Below are 25,479 nucleotides of genomic sequence, written 5' to 3' on the forward strand. Positions count from 1 at the left end.
TACTCAGGAGGCCGAGATCTAAGGATAGTGAGTTGAAGCCAGTCTAGCCTGAAAAGTCCAGAAGACTCTTATCTCTGATTAACCACCAAAAAAAAAAAAAACCAACTAATGGGAGAAGTGGACGTGTGGTTCAAGTGGTAGAGAACCAAGCTTGAGCAGAAAAGCTAAGGGTCTATACCTAGACACACTGAGTTCAAGCCTTAAGAGAACACCAAAAACAAAACAAAACCAAACAAAAGAGTGAATTTAGCAAAGAACATTCTATCAGCATTTCTTAGAGAGTTGCTTTTCTGGGCCCAGCTGATAAGTTCTGCCAGTGGAATCATAATAATTGAAATGCATACAGGTTTTGAGCACTTACTGTATTCTAAGATTTTTACATACATTTCTATTAATTCTATAAAGCAATAATTTGTGGCTTGTAAGGAGTAAAGAAAAATGAGGTCAGAATTCTGATTTGGTCTATGACTGCAGGGTCTGTGATTCTTCAAATGGCAGAGTATAAAACCTCGACCACAGAGCTAGAATTGCCAGCAAAGCACCTGCTGTTCTATGTTATTCATGGCTGTGGCAGATTCCCATGAGGCCACATCAGAGCTCTTTGGCTTGTGCAGCTACACGTGGGACTCTAGCATTCACTCTTCCGGGCTCAATGTGTGTGGTACCACTTACTCAGTCGATTGACACCTTTGATATGTGGCTAATGAGTATGGCACTTCATTCAGGCTTTCAAACGGTACAATTTAAAATCTCCCCCTTTGGGCCCCCACACTCTATGACCCACAGACATGGAATATTAGAGTTAGAAAGAAGGGTAGCAATCGTGTTGCATGGCCCCTCTACTTTACTTCCTAACACGTTCATAAGTGAGTTTCTCTAAGCCCTACGGTGTTTTCAGTTTAATACCAAGCAAAAAAAAGAGAGAGAGGGAGGTCTTTTTACATGCCTTTGAGCCAGAGATGGGAGCAGACATGGAATTCCAGAATATGAGCAAACGCTAATCAGCCAATTAACAAGAGAGCTTCGTCTCTCTTGCAAACTAAGAATAGCATAGTGAACCCTGAGCTCCTGATTTCCAGGGAACTGGATCAAGTGGCAACTCAGAAGTCAACAGCATAAATGATTCACCATAACAGGAGACAAATAAATCATTCATGGCTGGTCTGCAGATTACCAAGGAAGTCCAGTTCCAATACTGGATGTTCTGAAAGAATCCGGAAGTCCCAGCCAGTCTTGGAGTATGGTAAGCAGCCCAAACAAAGGTTGACAGAAAACAGGAAATTAAACAGCATTTTACCAAATGTTACCAACTCGATTAGGATGAAAGTAAAGATAAAGAGATCTAAGTTGTGTGAATCTTTTAGAAAAGACCTTGTCTGCAAGTTTTTAGATGGTTTCACATGAGCTGTATATCAGCATTTCTTCACCTACCTGTCAATCACTGAAGAGATGTATTTCAACATAAAGGAGGTGGCAGACACTGTCCTTGTCAGGAATTTCTGCCCTCATAGAACATACATGTTAGTGTCACACCCAGGATGTGGGAGTAGACTTCCTAGTAGAGAGATGGTAAATGTGGTAAGTTTGGGAGGCAGTGTTTTCAGATCTTCCTTAGAAAATGGGATCCTCTTCATAAAACTCCAAGACAGTAATATGAATTTTTTCTGGCTTCTCTACCATATGATAATGTTTGATTAATAGACTTACTTTGACAACAATAAACATTCAGAGATTTTTTTAAAGATATAAATGATAGCTCCTTTTATTTTCTTGATCCCTCTCTAAAATATCTTTGGTTTATATAACAAAGGAATAATTTTGGTCTATTATGACTAGAAAATAAGTATTTATTTGCTATTTGTGAGAAAAGTGACTTAGCAATACTAATATCAGAAAAAGTTAAAGCAAACTGCATTATTAGGAATGAATGGTATAATGGATGAATGTCAAAAAGCTAATCACTAGGAAGATAGAAATCTCGCATGTCAAGTCTACAAAACCAAAGTAAACTAAGTTCTAAAAGAATCTATCAAATCCAAAATCAGAGTGAAGTATATTAATATAGTTCGCTAAGAAATCATAAATGTGACAAAAATAGAATATAAGAAATTTAACACCGTGATATAATATTTTCAAGTGGAACCAAAAAAAACCATTTGAAAACATACAGGGGCTGGGAAGGTGGCTCAGAGGTAGAGCTCTTGCTTTGCATGCCTGAGGCTCTGAGTTCGATTCCCCAGCACCACATAAGCAAAAAGAAAAAAGCCGGAAGTGGCGCTGTAGCTCAAATGGTAGAGCGCTAGCCTTGAGCTGAAGAGCTGAGGGACAGTGCCCAGGCCCAGAGTTCAGGCCCCATGACTGGACCCCCCCAAAAAAAAGAAAAGAAAAAAGAAAACATACATTATTTTCAATTAGAAAATGGATTTTTCAAACTGGATAATATAAAGAACATGGTTCTAACCATAACAGCAAACACAGCAAAGCTTTTATAGCTTGCAAATATTAAGAGAGGGTTCTAAAATGATTTGCATTCAAGTAGAAATTATAATGAAACATCACAAAACCTGTAGAGATAAAATTGTTTCAAGTATCAACTGTAAATGATCTGGTAATTCGAAAGTCTTCACTTTAAGTTATAGAGAAATCAAATGTTAATATATCAAACAGCCAATCAACAAACTGATATCAGAATAGCAAGAGGAAATGCAAGAAAGTATGACAAACACAAATATTCAAAGCAGAAAATAATGATATTTTAAAAAGCGAAGAACTGTCTATACTTTCTTTCTTTTTTTTTTTTTTTTAAGGATCACAGTTTGAAGCTAGCCCAGGCAGGAAAGTCTGTGAAACTCTTTTTTCCTTCATTTTTTTTTTTTATTGTGAAAATACCGTACAGAGGGGTTACAATTAGATGGGCAAGATAACGAGTACATTTCTTAAATACTTTCTAAAAAAGTTTAAGGAAAACAAAAGCTAGTTTAAGAAAATTGAACCAAAAAACTTGCAGTAAGGTTGAGCAAGAACAAAAATATGGAAAGGAGAATAAGTCAATGGGAGTAATTACAACAGTGCTGGAGTTGGCACAGGATGAGGGGTTGGACTTAGAGAAAAGAGCAGACAGCTCAGAAAGGCTCAGGTGCACACAGACAGCACAGCATCAGCTCTCTCCAAGGGAGAAACTGGGCTGAGTCTCTGGCAAAAATAATTCCAGCCATTTGAACCCACATAAGCATTTATTTTAGATCTTGGAGTAGTTGTATGTTTGTTGACATCAGCCACAAAGTAGAGAAGTTATGAGTTAAAGGACATTGAAGTTTTTAATCTTGGTGACAAGAATCAAAAAACTCTGAGCTAAGATTGAATACTTTGCTTGCAACTCACATAACTGACAAAAGATTCATTACAGATAGATAGATAGATAGATAGATAGATAGATAGATAGATAGATAGATAGATAGATAATAGATAGATAGATAGATAGATAGATAGATAGATAGATAGATAGATAGATAGATAGATAGAAAATATATAGGGATTAGGGAGTCCATATAAAAATTTTCACAAAACATCAAAAATATCAAAATACAAAAATATGCAAAGACTCTGAATGTGCAGTTCACAGAGGCTGATAAAGGAATTACCATTTATACACATAAAATGCTTCATCTCAATAGTAATAAAATTGAGTTAGTCACATTTCATACCCATCAAGATGGCCAAATCAAAATGTGCAATAACAACAAACATTGGTCAGGATAGAAGGAAATAATACTTGTGAATTGTTGGTGGGAATTTTTCTGGTTTTTTTTTTTTTTTTGGCTATTGTTCTTTAGATAGCAACTTGGCAGTACCTGGTGAACATAAAGATGCTTACATTCCTAAATACCAGCAATATCCCTTCTAAAGAATTTTGTGAGTGTGTACCAGTACCACAGCTTAAACTCAGTGCCCTGTACTGTAATTCAGCTTGCTTGCTCATGGTTGGTACTCTACCACCTGAGCCATGCTTTCAGACCAGCTTTTGAATATAAAGTGGAGATCAAATCTTGTGAACTTGTTTTTTAACCTAAGCTGGCTTTGAACCATGATCCTTCCATCTCAGCCTCTTGAGTAGCTGGATTCATAGATAATAAGCCACCAGCACTACACTTCTCCTAGACATTCCTAATGGAGACCCTGCCATTGAGGTTTGTGGCCTGACAGTATTTGTGCATCTTGCAGCATTTATTGTAGTCATAAACTGACAAGGAATAATTTGTCATCTGTTAGTGCAGTGGATCACTCTATGTGAGCAGATTCAATGAACAAATTGGGTCAGTCTGTGACTCTTGTATGAAGAACATACCCTTCAATGAGGATAAAGACAAGCTGCATGAATAAACACAGACTATTTCTTGTGTGCTTAGCTGTTACATAAGCACAGACTTCTGAAGACCAAGGAAGGCCAAAGCACCTGGAAGTCCAGCCATCAGCTCTAGGGAAGAGAAGTGAAGGCAGCAGTGACTTTGGGTCTTTTCTTCTTTCAATTTCTTAAATTATATTTCTGCCTTTATGACATAATACAATAACATGTAATTCAGTGCAATACAATGTAATATAATTTATGTGCATTTTTATCAAGTGCTCTATTTTATAATACAGAATACCTGCTCCCACTTAGCAAATAATCGCCGCACTAATTTCTTAAAGAGGCAAAACCCATGACTTCATACCTCTTAAAAATAGTTTTGCAATTGCACATATTAGAATGTATTTTTTAGAAAAAAGAAAAATCTCCTTCACTAGAAGCATCGGCATTGACAAGCTATAATTTTGCCGCTATGAAATGAAAGTAACCATTATTAATATCTTTTTGTGAAAATATAATCAGGTAGAAAAGTTCCCACCTCCGAATATTACACGTGTTCACAGATACAAATGGAAGGTGCCGGAACATTCTGAACATTTGTCCATCCTGTGGGGAAATGCTCTCCAGACAAATTGACAATTCTGATCGTGTGTCTCTAGGCACCATGGTGCTTGCAGAATATCTTTTTTGCAAGCCCCTGTGTTAGTGCTGTGTGTGAAGCTACCCCGTGTGCAATGTTCTTTGCCTTTTGCTGTCTTCTTTCTTTGTCAAGGGGACGGCTCTGCTGACCGTAGATCAGAGAAGATGGGAAGATCTCAAGAGCAGACTGAAGATCGCACAGCCTCTTCATCTCCCACCTCGCCCCGGTATCAAAGATGTTCTGATTTTATTCATGTTGGCCAGTAGTGTTCACAATTCCCCCAGGAGCCTCAGATTTAAATTAAAATAATAATTGTGAGGCCACTAGGAGGTTGTGCATAAGTTAATAGAGAAACAGGCTGCAAACTGCAAATCTCTTCATAAGGCTATTAAAATCAACCGTCCATGGGCTGCGCTTCAACACACTTGAAATACACCTTAATGGGGGCAAAAAAACACTGAATTTTTAAATAAAATAGATTTCTGCTTGCCTTTTAAAAATATGAGTGAACTGCATTAAACTGACAGAAATTGAATGATGCGCTTTTCCTTCCAGTGCATCACACACTGCTGTTTTAAATATTCAGAGCCAGCCATTCTAGAAAAATGCTTCACAAGACATAGAGGTGGGGTGGGGGAGATGAGACAGGTTGTAAGATGAGCACTGAAGGCAAATGAGAGAAAAGAGTGAATTTGGCCCTTGTCTAAACTGCCCTTGCCTAAACCTTTCTTTTCCAGATAACGATGGTTTTAGAGCGAAAATGTATGACATCACCCAGCATCCATTTTTTAAGAGGACAATTGCGCTGCTTGTCCTGGCCCAATCCGTGCTGCTCTCCGTCAAGGTACCTAATTCATTGCACCCTGAGACTCGCAGACGGAATTCATTGTCTGTTTCTTGGAGCCTCCAGCCTTATCTTGCAGTCTGTGATAGCCATTTACCTCTCCAACCTTAAGAGATTCACCAGGCAACAGTGGATTATGACTGAATTCTGAAATCCTAGCTACTCAAGAGACTGAGTTGTAAAGGGTTGTGGTTCAAAGTTAGCCAGGGAAAGTTAGTCCAGAGGCTCTTCTCTGTATTTAACCACCAAAATAATGGGAAGTGGAGCTAGGACTCAAGTGGTAGGGCACCAGCCTTGAGTGGAAAAATACAAGCCAGAGTGTGGGGCACTAAGTTCAAGCCAGAGTGTGGGGCACTAAGTTCAAGCCCCAGTACTGGGGCATACACACACACACACACACACACACACACACACACACACACACACACACACACACACACACACACACACACACACACACACACACACACACACAGTTGAATTAAAATGGGCAGTGGAGCGGTACCCAGGTGTGTCTAGTGACTTGTGTGTTCTTCGGTTCCAGTGGGATGTGGAGGACCCTGTGACAGTCCCTTTGGCAACAATGTCGGTTGTCTTCACCTTCATCTTTGTTCTGGAGGTGAGTAGTCAATCAGTGGGCCCTGGGGAGAGGCTGTGCACAATTTTAAAATAAATCAGTGCCCCCTTTTGATGGCTGTTTGCCTTCAGCTCTGTTCTCCATTGCCTTTGAAGTCTTTGGGAAGGAGGGCTAATTTCTTTTTAGGCAATCCTCACTCCTGTGGACTGTTGTGTTTGAATGTTGGCCCGCCTACTTACATGAGTTCAGATATTTAGAGCAAACGACACACACTGCTGTAATTCAGGGATCCGAATTACAAATAGTTGGCCCAGCCAAGAGTCTTTTCATATCAGCCCTGTGTAATGTTTCACTTTGCAGTGCAAGCTTTCTTGAAATACAAGTGGATTCTCATTTCACCCTAAAGTGCTTGGTGTTTCCCAAAATCTATGGTTGTTTTTCATATGTTCTTGTTTTTCTTAAGGAAGAAAAGTGTCCCGCTATCTATGGAGAATATAGATTTGTAACCTACTGAGTTTATAAATAATATTATGTATTTATTACATCCTTAAATAAATGGTATGTTTCGTTCAATTTAATAGATTTAAATATGGGTTTGACACTGGCCCTCTGTTCCCTTTATTCTCTTTCTCCAGGTGACTATGAAGATCATAGCGATGTCACCTGCTGGGTTCTGGCAAAGCAGAAGGAACCGATATGACCTCCTGGTGACGTCACTCGGCGTGGTGTGGGTGGTGCTTCACTTTGCTCTCTTGGTGGGTGCATTGTTGAACTTTGTTTAACCTGGCAAATGTCAGTACTTAGTTCAGTCCTGGTGCCAGTCTTATTTCATTCCACATCGGTGTATCTTTGGTGCTAGAGTAGCTTTCCTTCATCCCAGCTTTGATCATGACTGGCCTTTAGACATGATTGTATGCTCTCACACGTGTGTGTATATGTACATTACACCCACTCCACTTCAGTTAGGCAAAACCTGAACTAGAATGTTCAGATCGTTTCTTTCACTAGGCCTCTATGTTTACTAGTTTGCCTACATTTCTTTCACTTCCATCTAGTCTAAGGTCCAGCTCAAACCTACAGCTATAAATGCATGTAACTATAATCTGGGATGGCATTGTCCAATCAGAATAAAATATAGCCACAGATGTCATTTAAATTTGTCTAAAAGCTGCATTGATTTCTTAATAAATAAGCAATAGTAATTTAATATGGTATTTTCTAACCCACCATTACCAAAATATTATCATTTTAATATGTGATAACATTAGATAATACATTTTTTATTGACTGTTTTTTTTTGGGGGGGGTTGGTATGAAATCATTGAATGAAGGTTTTGCATTTTTACCACTTTCTTTCTTGGCCTGACCACATTTCTGCTGTGGCTTTGAATTGTAATGTGGCTTTGAAAGATCCGAGCCTCCTTTCCTCCATGTTTGTCCTTTTCCAGACTTGATCAAATAATTTATCTTTGGTGATCCTTTGATCTCTACTCTGAACTGGAAGATACACATTCATAACACACCTATTTCCTATGGGCCTCATAAAGGCTGTGTATGTAAAGTTTCCACAAACTTTAAAGAATATAAAACCCCATATTTTAAATACCTTTATTTTCAGTTTCACCAAAAAGTGAAATCATCCATTTTCCTCCATCCTTCCATATTCTTTTATATTAAAATCATGCTAAGAAAGACCCATAACACACAGAAACCATTGACCCATCACAGGAGGCTTTCTGTGAAATTTCATGTGAAACTGCTGTGCTGATTATGTGTCCTCTTAAACCAGCGATTGCCTTTGGGCTTATTTGAGCTCTCGGTTCTTTTTCTCAAATCATCGATGGCTTGGATGTGTACCACACTGTGCCAAAACTGAGAAGAATGTGATGAGCAAAACAACGAGAGTCACTCCTCTTGGCTTGGAAAGCTAGACAGACATTTGCCACCTGCTCACAAAGCAGTGAGGAAGATGCAGTGGTGGAGAGGATACCCTCTGTTCCCCCATGTTCCTGAGACAACATGTAGGAGTAGGATTTGGGTGGGCAGCATCATCAGCGTTCCTCCAAGGCAACTTTGAGGGAGCGGTTGTGATTTGGTTCCATTTGTATGGTGTGGGGAGAAGGTTTCAGCCTAACCCCTCTCCCCAGGATGGAAGGTGTGAAGGCTAGAAGGAGAGGCTGTTGTTTGTTGTGACTTCTAGAACAGACAGGACCAAAGTATCTACCCTAGACTCGAGTTAACATGGAAAGAAGAGGCAACTGAGCCCATGCACATTTTCCTTATCTAGACAACTGTATAGCTAAAAGCTACTCCACCCAAGCAAAAGAATAGAGCAGGCTTCCTAATCTCTCATAGCTCCAGAGAGAAAAGTCTAAGCCACCAAGACCAACTTGCCTGTCCTACTTGACTGCTTTTGTTCCAAGAACTTCTGGTCTTGGATGAGTGATCCTTCCCTGCCATATTTTGCCCATGGACTGCTGGGAGGAAGGCACAGTTCCTGTCCCCCTTCCAAAGACGCTCTGTGTGTGCATTCCTGTCCTTGTACCTCACGGCGGATCTCACCGGACCCCCTCTGCTGGGGCCCATCTGTGACTGCTGTCATTTGGCTAGGCAGCCTCCTGGAGAAGCACCATGCTTTGGCACCAGCTGAATGTCAAAGTTGTTATTTCAGTTGCAGCCGGTGGCCTCACCGATTCTCAGAGGAAGCCTTCTTAGTCATAAAGCACAGCATCATCTCTTGTGGAAATCACATGCTTGAAGAAATAGCTGGCTGTGTTCTTGATCAGGGCCATTCTTCCTGAAACCACCTTGGACTTGAATGTGTGGCTGGTATTCAGAGAAGAGTGGGCCTTCAATATTCTTCCAGCACCAGCTTTTTTCCTTTTCAAGAACCACTTGATTTCCTGCCTCTCTTAGCTTGCTGGTGGACCACGCTCCTTCTGTGTTTTCCACACTCTGGTCTTCAAAAGAGGCAGTCACTGCTTTGAAGAAGTTTCAGAATTCAGAATTCAGCTCAACAATGCAAAACCCAAAGTTTCATTTGAGATTTGATTTTACAGCTAATACTTATTCATGAGTTTTGGCAATGACCTTTTCAGCTCTTTTTTTTTTTTAAGGTAAATTTCTTAGAGAGATTTTCCACATTTTATTAAAAGCAATTATTCAGTAGACTTCACAGAAAACTTAAAATGAAAAATGGAACTGTAACAGGATTTTTTGTGCAACTTCTGAGAGGCTGTCCTCTGTTTCAATTTCAGAATGCATATACCTATATGATGGGAGCGTGTGTGATTGTCTTTAGGTTTTTCTCCATCTGTGGGAAGCATGTGAGTATTTTGAATAAGGCCTTATTGAAGATCATATACACATTGAATAACGAATGCTTGCCAAGTGGCTTCAGCTATCCTGGGTGCTCAGGGCTGTGATCAACAAATTACTAGACATCATATGTCAAGATTAATCAATATCAAACTCAACCAGTTGCTTAATTCTATCGCGATATTCTTACCATTTATGTTTAGTCTTCCTGTTTGCTGAGTAAATGCAGGTATAAAACATAGCATATTGAATGTGAAAACAAAAAATGATTTTCCCCAAGGTGCCAGAAGTTATGTTAAGTGACTTTATGGCAAACAAAAATAATCTTAGTGAACAGCTATATGAGTCCATGATTCTAGTTGACTTTCATTCTTCATTAGTATTTGTGTGTACATTCTATCTGTCTTTTTTCATTGTTTTAGAAATACTGTTTTGTGGCTACTGGCACATTTTTCTTATATATGCATTCCATATGCCTACATAATCGATATTATTACTCTTTAATGTTATACCATCATTTCCATTTGTTTTGTGAAAGTCAATAGGAAAGAGTTTACTTGCCTTAAATTAAAAAAAAATGTGTAGCTGTTAGTTAAGAACTGGAGAGCATGAGAAGAGAAAATGGAAGTCTAAGGAGATGGAAGTTATTTTTATTAAATTGGCTGGAGAGACAGAACAGTTTCAAGTATGAGTAGAATATCCCAATACCTGGTGGTTTTTGAATGGTTATACTTAATGTCTCAGAGGAAGAAACTTTTGCCTGATAATCCTGGAGAGTCCCTCTTGAGCCACACTGTTCACTACCTAGCTCTTCTGCAGCTTGCTGACAGGATGCTTCCTTCCCTGTATCTCTTCCTCCCTGCCTCTCTCTGGACACACCATCCCTCCTCATCTCCAGGTGACGCTGAAGATGCTCCTCTTGACTGTGGTGGTCAGCATGTACAAGAGCTTCTTTATCATAGTAGGAATGTTCCTCTTGCTGCTATGCTATGCTTTTGCTGGAGTGGTTTTATTTGGCACTGTGAAATATGGAGAGAACATTAACAGGTTTGTCTATACTCACATGTCTACTCATTTTACAAGCAAATATTTTTAGTAATCCAATCATGAATGAAACTCTTAAAGACTGTGCTGTCACAAAAGTGAGTTCATTGGTTAGAAAATAAAATATCCAACTTTTAAATGTTATTTCCCAATTGTAAACACCATGAGTATTTACTTTAGAAACCCTAGACAATTTAGAAATAATAGAAAACAAAAAATTATAATTCTAACAGCCCTCAGAAATAACCACTCATAAGTGTGCCACTTTTTCCGTGCATGTATTTCCCAAAAATGATAGAATTTTTAGATGAAAAAATGTTGAGATTTCGTTTCAGGTCAAATGTGGAAAGGTAGAAATGCTCCCCCAGGTAGTTTTTACTTGTGAAAAGTATTCTTTGAGAATTTTCTTAAATTGTATGAAAGTCTCTAGTGTATTTTTGAAGAGTCCCAATACAACTGAGTATGAACAAATGTGTTTTGTAGAAGAATTATTCTTGTAACTACTCTTTTTATTTGATACACATAATAGTCTAGATGAAAGGAGACGCCACTATTAGTCACTGACTCTCACTCAGTCATTCAAGATAAATGGCAATAAACTTATCAGACAGCTAGACTTGTAGAAAAGTAGAACTAGCTAACAAATAAAATGGAATTTGTATTAGAATCCATCTATTTTGATTTTGACAAAACATACTGCTTCAAGTCAAACATTACTAGTCACATTCTTTTTTTCCCTAAACTAGGCATGCAAATTTTTCTTCAGCTGGCAAAGCTATTACAGTTCTATTCCGAATTGTCACAGGTGAAGACTGGAACAAGATTATGCATGATTGCATGGTGAATATCTCCTTTTCACTATCCCTATCTCAGTTTACACTCAACATGAAACATTTCGGGAGAGCAAAAAAAAAAAAGCCAGGTGCCGGTGGCTCACACCTCTAATCCTAGCTACTCAGGAGGCTGAGATCTGAGGATCGCAGTTCAAAGCCAGCCCAAGCAGGAAAGTCCGTGAGACTCTCATCTCCAATAAACCACTCCGAAAACCGAAAGTGGTGCTGTGGCTCAAGAGGTAGAGTGCTAGCCTTGAGCTGAAGAGCTGAGGGACAGCGCCCAGGCCCAGAGTTCAAGCCCCATGACTGGAAAAAAAAAAAAATGTTGACTCATCCTTGACATTACTCAGCCTCTAAATAATGGGAAGACTTTGGAAAACCTGGATCTTGTGCTAGTCTGAAATATTCTATAACGGTAGCCTAAGACTATGATTATTCCTTATATAATTTGAATGTGAACTTACTGCATATATAGTCAGAAAAAATTATGTTTTCTTAGTTAAGCACTCATAGCTCATGCCTGTAATCCTAGATACTTAGGAGACTGAGATCTGAGGATCATGGCTCAAGGCCAGCTCAAGCAAGAAAGTCCATGAGACTCTTATATCCAGTTAACAACTAAAATCCTGGAAGTGGAGCTGTAGCTCAAATAGTAATGCAGAACCTTGGGAAAACAAAACATACCCAAAGCTAAGGGACAGAACCAGACTCTAAATTCAAGCACCAATACCAACACACACGCATACACACATACACACATACACACACACAATTTTTTTTAATTAGCCTTTATAGTTTGGTTCTAGCAGCTACTTATCTCTTGGGATTTGTAGAGATGGCAGAAAAATTATCAAGTGGAAGAAAACAGTTCCAACAAGTGCAGTAAACTTGGGAATCCATAATACTAAAAATATAGCAGAAATGAAATATTCTTTTTATTATTTTGCTATAGATGATGTGGTCAACTCACATGTGTTTTCCAATATGACTTGAAAGTTAATTGTATTCTGTGTGGTTACAAATATGCTCACTCTCTACATGTATTAGATATTTATATTCCTCTCCCTCTCCCTGGGTTCCCTCCCTCCCCCACGGCCCCACAGGTTCAGCCTCCATTCTGTACTCCCGATGAATTTACATACTGGGCCACAGACTGTGGAAATTATGCTGGTGCACTCATGTACTTCTGTTCATTTTATGTCATCATTGCCTACATCATGCTGAATTTGCTTGTAGGTAAGTGATGTTCACTGAATCTTTTTTCATCTCTTTACACTCAGGTACTTAGATAATTATGTACAATTTTCAAGTAATTATCCTGGATTGCTTGGGGAGGCTGTTTCTTGGCATTAATTATAAATTGTCGCCTCTTAGTCCTGAAGCTGAATCCGCATGTAAATGACAGTTGATTACAATTTCAAGAGTTGTACTATTTGAGATGATCATTAATTTCAAAAGAGCTCTTCCCAGGGGCTGAGTTGAACAAGTGTTGGGGATGTCGACCTTTATGGCCTAGCAATGTCACATTTTTTTTGAAAGATCTGCATGTTCGCTTATCACTGGTGCCACCCAGAACCCCATATGACCTTTAATATCCACCCACGGACTCTAAACTAGGAGTTGCGCACACGCACAGAGCATGCATGCATGACCCTCACGTTTATGAAAGGCACGAGCTGGATAAATAGCTTAGTCTAAGTGTGAACCCAACAACTTGGAAATGATACTAAAAGCACTTTCAACGTTTGGTTTTTATAATATGAGTGAAAAAGTTCTTCTATGATTTATAATAGACGTGTTACTTTTTTCTAGAAGAAAATGCCCAATTAACTTCATTGTCTAACTTCAGAATTTTTCTTTTTCAAGCGATAATTGTGGAGAATTTCTCTTTGTTTTATTCCACTGAGGAGGACCAACTTTTAAGTTATAATGATCTTCGCCACTTTCAAATCATCTGGAACATGGTGGATGATAAAAGAGAGGTAGGAGAATGGGTCATCGCGTTGTGCTGCACCCCAGATAGCTACTGATACATTGCAAATGATTCACTGCTCCTGTTGGCGGTTGACATATGTTGAATTGGGAACGGCCACTGTGGAATGCCAAAAAGCTATCACTGCCAATTCAGCCAAGTAGGGGGAAAGAGAAATTATTTCTCATGGTTGCCACTGCCAACCATGAACACCTAATCTTCAGACCTGTAGGAAGAAAAGGGTCATGCATGTGTGCCCATTTCTGACCCACTGTGTGTGTATAGAGGGGAATGGGCTACTGAGCCTAAGCCTTAAGTACTGGCCCCTTGAGAGAGCCAAAGTAGAGCTTTCCTCCCTGGCTGGCTCCTGATGCAGTGATGATGAACTTAATGCCCCACAGAACCAGAGGAGCAGAAATGTGTTGTTCAGTGCTTTGGCTCCTGCTCCTGTTAGGGTATCGTTCAGCCCAGCTACCAGGGAGGTCAGCTACTCTTTTCCTGCCTGGTACTAGTTCTACTTCTTGGTTTCAAGAAGTAGTTGCTGCTTTTCCTCTTTGTCATGATACCCAGGGGAGGCTCCTGGGCCTCCAGATGGCTTACCAGTCTTTGCTCTCCCTGCCCCCAGGGTGTGATCCCCACTTTTCGAGTGAAGTTTCTGCTGAGACTGCTACGTGGGAGGCTGGAGGTGGACCTGGACAAAGACAAGCTCCTGTTTAAGCACATGTGCTACGAGATGGAGAGGCTGCACAACGGGGGCGACGTCACTTTCCACGACGTCCTGAGGTAAGAGGCAGGCTGCACTTCCCAGCCTCCCAGGGCTGAGGTGGACTCCAGGAGCCACAGCTGCTATGGTCCTTAGAGGCCTGGGATAGTCATGAACAAGTATGGTATAACTCTAGGTTGACACATTGCTATGGTTGTAAAGCAAGGTCACACTTTCCACGCATGATGTGGTCTTTCTCACGATCCCTTGATAATTATCAGTGACTGGAAGGGAAGGGTTGAGAACCAGTGACCGAATCACAAATAAGAGCAGACAGAGAAAGGGCCAGGGAGAACGCCGTGCTTACTGCCAGGATGAGGGAGCTATCCTGTGGCAGTTAAGTACCTGCTGTGCTCGCTGTACCAGGGCCCCATAGGACTGAAGTCTGGATCCTCTCCTTTAGATGGGACTGGCAAGAATGTTCCCAGCCTGTTCAGTCACTTACTTCCCATTGCATAGAATACCACATCTTCCAGACACTGAATGAGCATCCAGATAGGACAATGAGTCAAACCATATGGGCTTTATGTTTTAGTCTCTCTGAGAACCTTGTGCATTCGTTTCCTAGGGCTGCTGAAACAAAGCACCACCATTAGCTGTGTGATTTAAACAAAGGAACATTGTCATTCATGTTTCTGGAGGCAGGAAGTATAAGATCAGGGCATTGGCAGTGTTACATCCTTCTGGAAGAAATGGAACCAGGCCTTCCTCTAACATCTACTTTTTTTGCCAGTGTTTAGCCTCTAGAGAAGTACCTCATCTTTGTCTTTATGGGCACATTGCAGTGTGTGTGTGTGTGTGTGTGTGTGTGTGTGTGTGTGTGTGTGTGTGTGTGTGTGTGTGTGTGTGTGTATGAGAGAGAGAGAGAGAGAGAGAGAGAGAGAGAGTGGGGAGAGGGGGTGTCCAAATTCTTCCTTTTATAAGAACACCAGTCATACTGGATTAAGGCCAACCTATAATCAGATCATATCTGCTGTATTGGGCATTAGGACCTCAATATATTTATTTTGGGGAAACACCTAACCCATCATAACTTCTCAAACAAGATCTCACAGGTAAAACTTAGAAGCCTATGATTTGCAAGATAAAGCAATGTCCTGATTTCCAGTTGTTGTTCCCCAAAATGCAGCATTTCCCCTGCTGATGAATGTAGGCAAGAAATCAGGCAACATTAACACTGTGCATATTTTTGTCAATGATACCTTGAGATATCATCTGTGCTCTCCAGAATTTCCAACTTGTCCTAGTCATGTGACCCCAGCTGGATGTTATTATTTCCTGAAACAATAAAGAAGGACTATGCCATTCTATCACCCTACTACCTTTGCAAAGAGACTAATTAGAGAAACGTATTTCAGTATCCTTAGTTTCCTTCATAATGACATTTGTTTCATTGTACAGATTGAGAACACCATTCTACAAAATGTCTCCATAGACTCTATTGCTAGAGGCATCCACAATGCAGAAACACTTAAGAAAACTTTTTTTTAATTTTTTTTTAAAGAATCCTCTATAGCACTAGCTATTTTAAGCATGCTGAAGTACCTGACAAGTTAAGTGTTGGGTATTGTGTTTCAAATTTTGGGAGCACTCAGGTGTGCAAAAGTATGCAATAGCTATTAGATGAACAAAGACCGGATCTGAATAGGAAGGATCCTAGGCACAGTTCCCCAAAGTTATCTATTTTATCTCCCACTGTCCATTTCTTCCTTGAACAAGCTAGAAGCCAGCAAAAGATGCATCCAAAAATTCATGTGAATGGCCAAGAATGTTAGATCTCAGGAGGTGAGACTTTGCTCAGTGGCAAATTATTTTTAGGTTGACTATGAGACACATAGACATACTGTTGTCACTAGTAATTAGCATCCAGCCTCCGTGAGCACAGTGGTGAATTCAACACAAACAGATCCAGACAACATTTGTGGAGGCAGTGTTGTCCCTCCCTGTTTCTCTAACCTAGGTCATAATACAAACAATTGCATAAGGATCAAGTTTTTGTTGAGCAGAAGATGGGAAGAGCAAATGCACTTTTTCCTTCCATGATGGAAAGAGATTTAGCAAAGAAGAAAAGCTCAGTGTCCCTGTTCCTCAGAAAGCCCTCATGTCATGGCTTGGTGAATCTCATCTGGCAGTACGAGGCTGAATGCAAATCTGGGATGCTGGGTGTTGATGTTGCTGGATGAGTCTGTGTTCTCTTGTGATTGTGGACCACGCAGCTGTGACGTGCTGTGTGGCATTATACTACCCTCTGGTCCCCAATGCAACTTAGCAGCTGTGTTAGCTTCACTCACCACTATCCGATGACCTTGAGCCAGGAGCTAAATGGGAGCGAATGTTCAGTTCTGCTTTTGTATCTTCTAAAATTAATAAGGAAGACACGGAAGACTAGATGAGGTAAATACAGGACAGGGACCCAGGCAAGCCCAACTCACATACTAACCATCACCATATGTCGCTGAACAGATATTAACTGGCTTCAGCCCTCATAAAACAGGAACCAGGACTGCTCTGGTACTATAACCAGACCTACTCAGATAAGGGATGGGGCTAAAATGTTATACTGGTTGGATTGAGGAATGATGTGCTCTCTGGGTTCTGAAACATCTAAGGATCTAAAGCCATGTAAATTAGATCTGAAATGCTGCTGTACCCCCACCCCCTCCTCCCAGCATGCTCTCCTACCGCTCTGTGGATATCCGGAAGAGCCTGCAGCTGGAGGAGCTGCTTGCTCGCGAGCAGCTGGAGTACACCATAGAGGAGGAGGTGGCCAAACAGACCATCCGCATGTGGCTGAAGAAGTGTCTGAAGCGCATCCGGGCTGTGAGTGCACCCCACACCCCACACGTGTGGATTCACCCCCCTCCCATCCATATATGGGCAAAAAGAAAGTTTCACCACCTCCTCCTCCCTTACCCCTGTCCTTTTAGCTACATCAGCCATCCTCACCACATCCAGGACCACAGTCAATGCAAACTTTCTCCCAGTTTGAATCCAGCATGTTTTCTTTAGCTGAGTGCTTAATGTGTTTCTGTGTAGCCATATTTTAGAAATATTACGGAAAGCTTCAAAGAGAAGCTGATAGATTCTAAAACATTTATGATCTTCATTTACTAAACTGTACAAAATTCTAAAAAACACCTACTGAGACTGAATGTATGGAAAGTGCTTCTACGTGCTTCTAAGTGCTTCTAAGAAATTCCAACATGCAGCTTATAGTTGATACTGCTGCTTTATCTCTAAAGACCACCTCTCATGGGATTTTAATGGTCTATTGCTACATCCTGAACTATAAGCTTCTAAGAGCCTTTGACTTTTAAATTAACGAATATATACTATCTTGGTATACAGTGTGTCTACAGTGAATATTTCTATTCAGTATTGACTTTTGTGAATGTTTTTTACTTATTCTTCACATACAAAGAAGAAAATAGAATTCATGACTAAATAATTAATATATGACAAATTATATAGATATATATTCAAAATTCCACCAACAACCACAGAAATATGGCAGAGGGAAAAGGCTCCCCAGAGGAATGAAACTCCCATCCGAGCAATTAGTATAAGGCCAGTTGCCCACTGAGGCCCGGTGCTGCTGTCTACTATGGCCCAGGGAGCCCATGAGTCCCCTACAAGCCCTGAGAGAACACAAGGATTTCTGGCTTCGAACCAAGACAGACCGGCTGCTGAACTGGCCTACTGGATGAGCACAATCCAGAAAAGGGAGTAACTTCCCTTTTCCACACCAAGGCTCTTTCCCACTTGCAACTTTCAGGGAAGGAAAGACTAACATTGGTTTGATGATCATACATTAAAATATGAAGGGAAAAACCAGAGCAACCGTATTAGTCATTTTAAGTAACACATCAACGACCCGCAACAAGCCTAACTAAGCCTTCTTTTACATCTGTCTGATTGATTAGAGAAACTAGTTCAGGGTCCTTAGATGGAGGGTCCTAAGAAGTCAGCCATCCTAGATTCCTTTGGAGAGGGAAGAAGAAAATTTGACTTGAGTGAGTGGGGAAGAAGTACTGGTTTTCTTTTCCCTTACTGAAAGACCACCATGTTCCCATAGAAACAGCAGCAATCCTGCAGTATTATCCACAGCCTGAGAGAGAGCCAACAGCAAGAGCTGAGCAGGTTCCTGAATCCTCCCAGCATTGAGACCACTCAGCCCAGTGAGGACGCACACGCCAACAGTCAGGATCACAATACACAACCTGAGGTAGGTATGACATGAAGGTTCCTAGGTAGTCTGTGGGGTTCATTTTTCAACAATAACAACAAAAAGAGAAATTGGTTCTAGTTACATAGCCGTGTCCATGCAGGTTTGTTTTGGTTTTACCCTTCAGGACTCGGTTGAGGTAACTTACAAAAACCCTGATTTGAACAGTAGTATGTTCATCATCTTTCCTCACCATTATAACATACCTGAGATTCAACTAAAAATGAGAAAAGGTGCTTGCATCATTGCTCCGGGACTTGAGCTGAGGTAATACAACATGGTGGAAGTACAGGGCAAACATGCTTCTTGCTCTTTGGCGGCCAGGAAACAAGACAGCAGGAAGGAGATTGAGTACCAATATCTCCTTCAAGGGCATGCTCCCCAGTGGCCTAGCCTTCCGTTAAGTCTCACCTCTTACAGGTTCTGCCAGCTTCCAGTATCATTAGTCTTAGACTAAGCATTCAACATGTGGCTTGTAGGGGGCATTCAAGATCCAAAATACAGAACCTAGATACTACTAAGTGTTAATGGCCTGAGTATTATTGTTGTTGTTGTTTTAGACTTTGTCTAAAAGGTTAATATCACCTCTGAGGGTGGAACTGGAAGCTGGAAATAGTGTCTGCCTCAGAATTAGCATGGTTTGCATGCTCTTTCTTCTCCTCGGCAAGTCGTAGACATTCGCAGTAAAATCAGCACAAATGTTTTCATAGCCCCTTCAATAATCAGGCTCACGGAGGATTTGTCCTTTCTTAACTGCACATCACGGAAGCATATGGAATCAGAAATATGGCGTGAGGAGCTTCTATTTACCAAACCCAGTCTATTTTTACTTCTACACTCCATCTACACGACTATAAAGAATGGCAGGAGCATTGCTCAGCATCCCGGGGAGACTGTGCCGTGAGGAGCAGCTGGCAGGGAGCTCCCATCCCTTTACGAGGCTGCAGTAATGACTGGAATAGGACTCGAGGGAGCTTATCTGGCATTCTGCAGAGCCCCAACACCCCTGGAATCATGGCTTGGAGCAGCACAGTCAGGGCTCAGAGAGACACTCGGAAGCATCAAGTTCCATGGCCTGCTGGGGAGCTCCAGAGGCTCGCTTTTGCCCTGCCTCAGTCTGGAGTGAGTCCATGCTGTCACTTTCTTCCCCAGCATGAAGAAATCACCTGCTTCTGTCTGCTTCACACACGGTCAGGAATGGGGACAGGACCTTGAGACAGGACAAACGTGACAGGGGAGAGTAATGATTGCTGAGTTCTGACATTAAAAGTCCAAGAAATATCCCAAAAGCCAAGAGAGGGAATACTAAGGCAAGGTGAAGACTAAAGTGTTGACTAAGGAGGTAATAGGTGAAGCGGAGACTAACTAAAGTGTCTGGGAGACATCAGTCTGATATTCATCAGCTTTGTTCTCTGTGGGTACATGGTTCTGTGCTGAAACACTTTTCTTTCTTTTCTTTTTTTTTTAGGGGGGCGGGGTCAGTCATGGGGCTTGAACTCTCGGCCTGGGCACTGTCCCTCAGCTCTTCAGCTCAAGGCTAGCGCTCTACCACTTGAGACACAGCACCACTTCTGGTTTTCTGCTAGTTTATTGGAGATAAGAGTTTCACTACCTAAGCTGGCTTTGAACCGCAATCCTCAGATCTCAGCCTCCTTAGTAGCTAGGATTACAGACGTGAGCCACCGGCACCCAGCTGAAACACTTTTCTTTTGAATTTCATGTTTCCTGCTCTAGGCTCCCCAAATTGGCCACTCCTCACCCCCTTCCTTCCTACACTGCCACCATCCCTGTTTGCCAGCCGAGGTAGAAAAGGTCCAAGCATCTTCAAGTATGAAGGGAAAGAGTAGTAGGTACTGCTTAGGAATGACAAAGGAAAGGTCCTACCTAAAGGACTGGGTCATGTTGCTATGCGCTGGTGGCCCAGTGACTTTCCTCAACAGTTTTTGCCACACTTTCATGTCTCCTTTCCCTCTTGTTGACACTGCTCCTCCCCTTTATTTTTCCTATTTGTTTTCCTGCCATGCTTTCCCCTTCTCATTACAAAATGAAGAGTCCAGACTAGGGACTGAGAAGGAAGATCATAGTAAGAGCCATAGCTTCTTCTGTGAGATCAATTTTTTTAACATCTACATGAGAATGAACAAAGCTCACTCAGTATCTTTTTTTCTGTGCCTGACTGACTTCATTCAACATGATGTCCTCCAGTTCCATCCACACTGATAGGTTCTGGAGTTCTATAGCACAATAGGCTGACTACAGTCTACCACAATGTCTGCAAATATGTCAGCATAAGTAGAAGCCAAGTATCAGTGGCTCACGTCTGTAATCCTAAGTACTCAAGAGGCTGTGATCCAGAGAATGGTGGTTCATGGCCAACACAGGCAGAAAAATCCACAGGACTTCATCTCTAAAATAAGAAGGCAGACTGGAGTTGTGGCTCAAATGCTGTAATGCCAGTCATGAACAAAGAAGCAAACAGAGAGTGCAAGGTTTTGAGTTCATACTCCAGCACCTGCCAAATAATAGATAAATAAATAAATTCAAAAAAGTCCAAGGCTGTAGAAATAATAAGTATTTGAAGAGGTGGAAATACTAATTACCCTGACTTTGTCATTATGCATTATATATATATATATAGAGAGAGAGAGAGAGAGAGAGAATTATACTGTATCCCATAAATACCTACAAATACTTTGTATTGAATTGAGAAGAACATAAAATAAGAAGTTATAACTTAATCCCCCCCCAGACAAGCAGCCAGCAGCAGCTCCTGAGCCCTACTTTGTCCGACCGTGGAGGAAGCCAGCAAGGTGGAACTGAAATTGGGAAGCCCCAGAGGAAACTGGGACAGTGGCGGCTGCCATCTGGTATGTACATGGGTCCTTTCTCCGTCAGTGGATCATTGAAAACGTATTCAGCATGTTTTTGTGTATTTTGAGTCTTGTTTCAAGGTCTGTGTTAGTTGGCTTTTGTTGTCTCCAATACCCGAGATAATCCTCTTAAAAAGAGGAAATGTGGATTTTTGGCTTACCCAGCTGGAGTTTCATCACATTTGTTGGTCTATGGCTTTTGGCCCTGTAGTGAAGCATCAGATTGTAGTGGGGACGTGTGGTGGGGGAAGTCATTCATCTCACCAAGGCCAGGAAGCAAAGAGAAAGAGGAAGAGATTGATGTTCCTCATTCTCCTTCCAAGGCAAGTTCCCCTGGGTTTAGAGATGTGAACTTGTTGATGACAACGTTATCTACAGGTTATTGAGTCGACATCCAAGTCCTTGACTTGGAGACCTTCAGACACATAGTTTCCATAGGCTCACTGCTCCTTTCTCTCAACTACAATATGCCTCCTTGTCCTTTATTGGTTACTTTTATATGTAAATGCGAATCCTTACCAATGACACATATTTCTATGGCATTTCTGTTTACCCAAATTGTTAGTATCATTTTCTAGTTTATAATTAGCTCAAAGTGAAAAGGCCCAGTAATGTGTTTTTTCCAAGTCTTCATAAGCATAGTTTAAAAATCTGCGATAAAGAACTAAATGTTGGAAGGGCTTCTCATAGAATATTGAGCAGTGGGACTTAGGAGACAAAAGAGCAATGGACGGGGATAACATTGTTTGCCAGGAGGAACTGTTGTAGATGCCTGTTGTGGTACTACATTGCTCAGGGTACTCTTATTAATCCACAGCACCAAGACCAACAAGCCAGCCAGATCAACCCCCAGTCAACACATGGTCGGGAGGGAGAACAACAATGAAATCAGTTGTATGCAAGATGAACCCAATGCCAGACACGGCTTCCTGTGGCTCGGAGGTTAAGAAGTGGTGGACAAGACAGCTGACCGTGGAGAGTGATGAAAGTGGTGATGACCTTCTGGACATTTAGATGGCAGAAGGAGGTCTAGTGATGAAAATTCTGTTCTAATATTTCCCTTCATCACCCAGTGAATAATTCATAATCTATATACAATCTCATTCCAATTTGGCACAAGATTTTTTTAAACTGATTTTTGTCCAACCATAGAACAGTATAAAAATGGTTCTAACAATGCTGTGTATGTGTGTGTGATGGATTATTATCATGTATTCAAGAAAATTTGGGACTAGGGGTGTCTCTCAGTGGTCATGTGCTTGCCTAGCATGTACAAGACCCTGGGTTCAATCCCAGAACCATAAAAAAAGAAAATATATATATATCTAATGGCAGTATTGATAGTATTAAAAATTATATCAACGGCAGATAAAGATCATTTAAATATTCTATATATTCTGTCTGTGTGAACTGAAGTGTGTATTTATATGTACTCTTTGGCATTATCACTACCCCCCAAAAGAGTGCTAAGCCCAAAGTGGCTGCTACTTGTGGTACAGAAGTTACAGCTTTGGTTTGCTTCCCCACCTTCCCCCACCCTGATTTCCACTAGAAATACTTCTCTTGGGAGAATATATTATGTATGATTGATCTGAAAAGGTCAGCACTAAGCTCATGCTAAAATAATAGCAGTTTCACAAACTATAGATTCTGAATTTTTTAAGTATATTCTTTTTCTCATGCAATTAAAAAATTGTGACAAGATATGAGAAACTAAAACAAATTGATTTCTGTCCTGTTACTCTAATGAAAATTTACCTAGTTCAAGAAAAGTCTCTGTGCTGGTCCCAGGCAAAGGAGTTGACCCAAGACACTAACGGATGTAAAGCAAAAATGTAGATACATCCCTTGGGACCATGGTGATCCAGAAGATGTTGTTTATTTGAAAGACTTGATAACAGAGATTCACAGAAAGGGTAAAACTAATTCAAATTATTTTAATATTTGCATGCATGTTATTTTAAATTTCTTTTTTATTCTTGTTTGTTTTTTTTGTACCAGTCCTGGGTCTAGAACTAAGAGCCTGGGCTCTGTCCCTGAGCTTTTGTGCTCAAGGATGGTGATTTACTACTTGAGCCACAGTTCCACTTCCAGATTTTTTGGTCTTTAATTGGTGATAAGATTTTTACAGACTTTTCTGCCTGGGCTGGGTTTGAACCATGATCCTCAGACCTCAGCCTTCTGAGTAGCTAGGATTACAAGCATGAGCCACTGGTGCCCAACTGTTTCATTTCTCATACAAGGTGCCATGAATTAGTAAAGAGTCCCAACCTACCATCACTGTGTTAAATTCAAAATGATTCCCTTCTACCATAATCTCTTGTGGAAAGAATGGTGCCCTGCAGAACTCTTGCTCCAAACTCATTTTGGTACCCCACAACCTAGCTTTATATTTTTTCACATATCAGTGGACTATGTCCTCAGGGAAAATTAGAATGAGAAATAATTACAAAATAATTACGGTTGGACTCTTGTGCTGGGTCAAATAAATAAAAATTAATTTTGGCCTTAACTATATTATTATTATTATTATTATTATTATTATTATTATTATTATTATTATTATTATTATTGATTGGACATTTGTGGTTCAGGTTGACTTTTAACAGATCAATTATCTAAGAATTCTTTAACTCCTAGGTTACTTTCTGGTCTCCTTTTCTCTATTTAACATTCTCCAAAAAGTCAAATATCACATTCCTTCTGTATGGAGAAGGTGACATTATGGTGACAGATCACAGTGATGGCCTGTCATTTATATGGTTAAACTGTGACAATTCAAGCCGGTGTATCCAAAAGGATATTATTTGGTTTTATGGTCATTTAAAGTTTACTTTTTGTACATAAAAATAAATAATGAGTTTATAAAAGAGTGTATGCTGAATTGATCATTTTTCAATCTTATGCATGTGGAGAAGGGATCTAGATAGCTGATAGTTTGCAAGTCTTATCATAAATATTGAGTTCATAATTGGTTGGCAAAAAACTCTGCCATTTATACTCATCCTGTGAGCCAGAACGTTCCTTTCCCCTTGGTACCAGGTAAGGCTGAATGAACACCCTGTGTCTTCAAGCCCACAGAGAAGCAGATGCACTTCCATGCCAGGACATGGGTCTGTACTGGTATCTCATAAAAATACAATTATTTTCTTGGCACATTACACTTGAGCAAGACAGCTTCATTCTCACAAAACTGCCGAGCTCTTCCTAAGACATCTGTAACTGATGCTCAGGGGAACATTATTGTTGCTCATTCTACAGTAGAGCAAGGACAGAATAGTCATGCATTTAAAGCCACAGAACCCTCCATGTTCAATTAAGTGAAGTAAACACATCTAGAGAGACTGGATCCTCTGATTTTCCTGAGGTTGTCAGAACAGATGCATGTCAGAGAAGATACATGCTGCCCCTCTTTGGATTTTACCCCTTGCTACATGAACAATATAGGGACACAGATGGGACAACATGGACTACACATGTCTCTGGTCCTTAGAGAACCTGTCATTGCATCACCTATTGCCTTTAATTCAGGAGCCATAGCTCCAAGGGCAACTGAAAACCCGAGGGGTAGAATACTTTATATGGAGCTCCCAAAAGAGAATTGACCACACATGCATTGCCCAATTCAAGCAGACCCAAAGGAAATCGGGTGAAAGCTGACAATGCTTATTCCATGTTTTGTGGTGGTTCTAGACCAATGTCCATCACTAGGCACTGACTGCTTGTGCCCTGACTGGGCTGAATGAAATAATGGCACCAAGGACAAAGATCACCATTATACAACCTTATATAAGAGCAGTTTCTTAACCAATTAAATGATACAGTCACCTGTTTATTTCCTCATTAGAAATGGCACACTAGAAATCTCAAGAGATCTCAAAACTTTAGCAAGATAAAAGCAGAATAACACTACTAGGACTTGGGATGAAGATAAGAACTTGTCTTTCTCACACTCTTATGAATTGAACCACATACCCCCAAATATAGGTTGAAGTCACTGCCCCTGCCACCTATGAACGGGACCTTATTTTGAAGTAGGACATTT

The 25,479-nt window shown here is 40.6% G+C and overlaps 1 protein-coding gene across 3 annotated transcripts in view; it reads left to right on the forward strand.

Annotated features, from left to right (window-relative positions):
- Window positions 1-24,335, forward strand: part of Nalcn (sodium leak channel, non-selective) — a 230,975-nt gene extending 206,640 nt beyond the window's left edge. For all 3 annotated transcript variants that reach the window (XM_070002669.1, XM_070002668.1, XM_070002670.1), the window contains 14 exons: window positions 5,121-5,214; window positions 5,726-5,832; window positions 6,377-6,451; window positions 7,045-7,164; window positions 9,667-9,735; window positions 10,626-10,774; window positions 11,518-11,611; window positions 12,708-12,840; window positions 13,471-13,586; window positions 14,202-14,359; window positions 17,009-17,159; window positions 18,415-18,564; window positions 21,314-21,431; window positions 22,252-24,335. In XM_070002669.1, the coding sequence (XP_069858770.1) occupies window positions 5,121-5,214; window positions 5,726-5,832; window positions 6,377-6,451; window positions 7,045-7,164; window positions 9,667-9,735; window positions 10,626-10,774; window positions 11,518-11,611; window positions 12,708-12,840; window positions 13,471-13,586; window positions 14,202-14,359; window positions 17,009-17,159; window positions 18,415-18,564; window positions 21,314-21,431; window positions 22,252-22,448 (1,731 nt within the window). In that variant the 3' untranslated portion in view covers window positions 22,449-24,335. The remainder of the gene's footprint in view (window positions 1-5,120; window positions 5,215-5,725; window positions 5,833-6,376; window positions 6,452-7,044; window positions 7,165-9,666; window positions 9,736-10,625; window positions 10,775-11,517; window positions 11,612-12,707; window positions 12,841-13,470; window positions 13,587-14,201; window positions 14,360-17,008; window positions 17,160-18,414; window positions 18,565-21,313; window positions 21,432-22,251) is intronic.
- Window positions 24,336-25,479: the final 1,144 nt, after the last annotated feature.

The sequence above is a fragment of the Dipodomys merriami genome, unplaced genomic scaffold (genome assembly GCF_024711535.1).
Source record: "Dipodomys merriami isolate MVZ:Mamm:240054 unplaced genomic scaffold, mDipMer1.0.p SCAF_6, whole genome shotgun sequence".
Classification (NCBI taxonomy): Eukaryota; Metazoa; Chordata; class Mammalia; order Rodentia; family Heteromyidae; genus Dipodomys; species Dipodomys merriami.